At 49.5% G+C, this 2500-nt stretch overlaps 1 protein-coding gene across 3 annotated transcripts in view; it reads left to right on the top strand.

Moving 5' to 3' along the window:
* Window positions 1-2500, top strand: part of fbln2 (fibulin 2) — a 124143-nt gene that overhangs the window by 87855 nt on the left and 33788 nt on the right. For 2 of the 3 annotated variants that reach the window (XM_063215781.1, XM_063215782.1), the window contains exon 9: window positions 329-469. The exons of the other annotated variant lie outside the window; for it this stretch is intronic. In XM_063215781.1, the coding sequence (XP_063071851.1) occupies window positions 329-469 (141 nt within the window). The remainder of the gene's footprint in view (window positions 1-328; window positions 470-2500) is intronic. 3 annotated transcript variants of the gene reach the window in all.

The following is a 2500-nucleotide window of genomic DNA, read 5'->3' as shown; positions in this document are numbered from 1 at the left end:
TAGTACTGAGATCCTGTTAAAATGTATAGCATTGTGGTGCCATAGTAAAAAGGACAATTTTTGATTTCATTGGTGATATGAGTATGCTGTTTGTGTGCATCAGTGTGTGTGTGTGTGTGTGTGTGTGTGTGTGTGTGTGTGTGTGTGTGTGTGTGTGTGTGTGTGTGTGTGTGTGTGCGTGCGCGCGTGCGTGCGTGCGTGCGTGCGTGCGTGCGTGCGCGTGTGCAAATGTGTATGTGTTTGTCTGTGTGTCCATGCATATGCGTTTGTGAATGTAATCACTTTCATTTTGGCTGCATGGTGTTCTCCACCTGTGTGTGTACTGTAGACGTGAACGAATGCAGGGAGAGAGCACACAATTGCTCCCGCGGGGACTTTTGCGTGAACACTGAGGGCTCCTTCCAGTGTGTGCGTCTCAACGAGATGTGCGAGGAGGGCTTCATTCACAATGTCAATAGACAGTGTGTGGGTAAGAGAACCTACTGTAACCCTCGGGCAGCACGGCAATCACCGCGGTCACAAGCCATTCATATCCAGCACAGCACGGCCTGAAGGGAATAATGGAACTGCTTTGCCAACCCTTGAAGTACTCTCAGACACGTATAAAAACACACTCATACGCATGCACGCATGCAGGGAAGCCGAAAGGGGGGAACAAAGGGGTCACTTGTCCCGGGCCAAGGGAAAGAGGGGGTTCAGAATTGCATTATCATTACATTGTATGTATTGGGTTTGGGGCCCTTTCAGATGTCTTTGTCCCGGGCCCAGCCAAAGCTGTCAGCGGCCCTGAATGCACTCACACACACACTTGCACACCTATACAATATAAGCACACACATGCGCTCATGGACATGTACACACATACGCACACACACGCGCACACACACACACACACACACACACACACACACACACACACACACACACACACACACACACACACACACACACACACACACACACACACACACAAGAGTGCAGACCTATAAAAGCACACACAGTTACACACGATTTTGCTCACACACTCGGGCTATTGTGCGTTTCCCTATTGTAACGCTTCAGCAAGCTTTACTTGAAGTCAAGTGAGCAGAGAACTTTTATATTACCCTCCAATGAATGGGCTTATTATATACACGGCAAGTCAGAGGCGGGCCTTTAGAAATGCGATTGTCCCCTTTCGTCTTCAGGACTGAAAATCTGTTCTTTGGATTTCCTAGTTTTTGAAAATGAATCTCGCGCACCACCACCACCGCACCTCCTCACCTCCTCACCCCCTCACCCAGCTTTTGCCCACAGGCTGAGTTCTCTTCTGCACTGGTCTCCCTAAAGCACATTAACAGGGAGATCAATGTGTTAATGGTTTAAAACAAGCAGAAACATGAGACTGGCGTGTCGGTGTGCAAGAAAATGCTCAATGCTCGAAAGTTGGTCGTCATCGGCGAGACATGGAAATAGCCTGCTGGGTAATATATACAAGAGGCACCCACAGACACACAAACACAGACAGATACACACACACACACACACATACACTTACGTAGATAATCAGTCAGCGTTTATCAGGAATCAATGTTTTAAACCGTCGGCTATGTTGAAAGATTCAACACACACACACACACACACACGCCGAACACACACACACACACACACACACACACACACACATACACACACACACACACACACACACACACACACCGCACACACACACACACACACACACACACACACACACACACACACACACACACACACACACACACACACACACACACACACACACACTGCCAGCTCAGCACAGTAGTATGACTCAATGAAAAATTATTCCATTTTACAGCTCCAGCTACCTCACTGTTTTAATGGTAGGTGTTAGTCAAGGGACTGTTCCATACTGTTACACCATGACAACATGTCCCCAGTTCTCCATAGCAACCACAGGTTGCTAATGGTGCATGACAAGCCCTACATAAGGTTCTATTTTATTTTTTTTCACTTTGGCCCCAATGCGATAGAGCTTTGAATAGCTCATCTGAACTTGAGGGGCTTGCACACCATGACATCACAGAGGGCGTAAGATCAAGGGTTGGCAAACCAGAAGGCACGTCTTTCCCTGCACGCAACCATGCCACTGCTGCTGCCACCGCCACCTCCTCCACCTTCACCCGCTGCTGGGCACTGTGAGTCATGTGGCGTGGCAGCCCTGGAGATGTTTGGAGAGGAGAGGAGAGGAGAGGAGAGGAGAGGAGAGGAGAGGAGAGGAGAGGAGAGGAGAGGAGAGGAGAGGGTAGGGGAGGGTAGGGGAGGAGAAGGGGAGGAGAGGAGATGGGGGTGGGGGGGGGGGGGGAGAGAGCGAGAGTGAGTAGAGTAGAGCAGGGAAGGGGAAGGGAAGGGAGAGCAGAGGAGAGCAGAGAAGTGTACACTGTAAAGAACCCTCAGCTAGTTGATGGGGGAACCCAAAGGTTCCCTGAGGTACCTTAAAGTTCTTCAAAGAGTTTTCTAG

Source organism: Engraulis encrasicolus, chromosome 14, assembly GCF_034702125.1.
Source record: "Engraulis encrasicolus isolate BLACKSEA-1 chromosome 14, IST_EnEncr_1.0, whole genome shotgun sequence".
NCBI classification, from domain to species: domain Eukaryota; kingdom Metazoa; phylum Chordata; class Actinopteri; order Clupeiformes; family Engraulidae; genus Engraulis; species Engraulis encrasicolus.
This window is presented reverse-complemented; position numbering and strand designations above follow the sequence as displayed.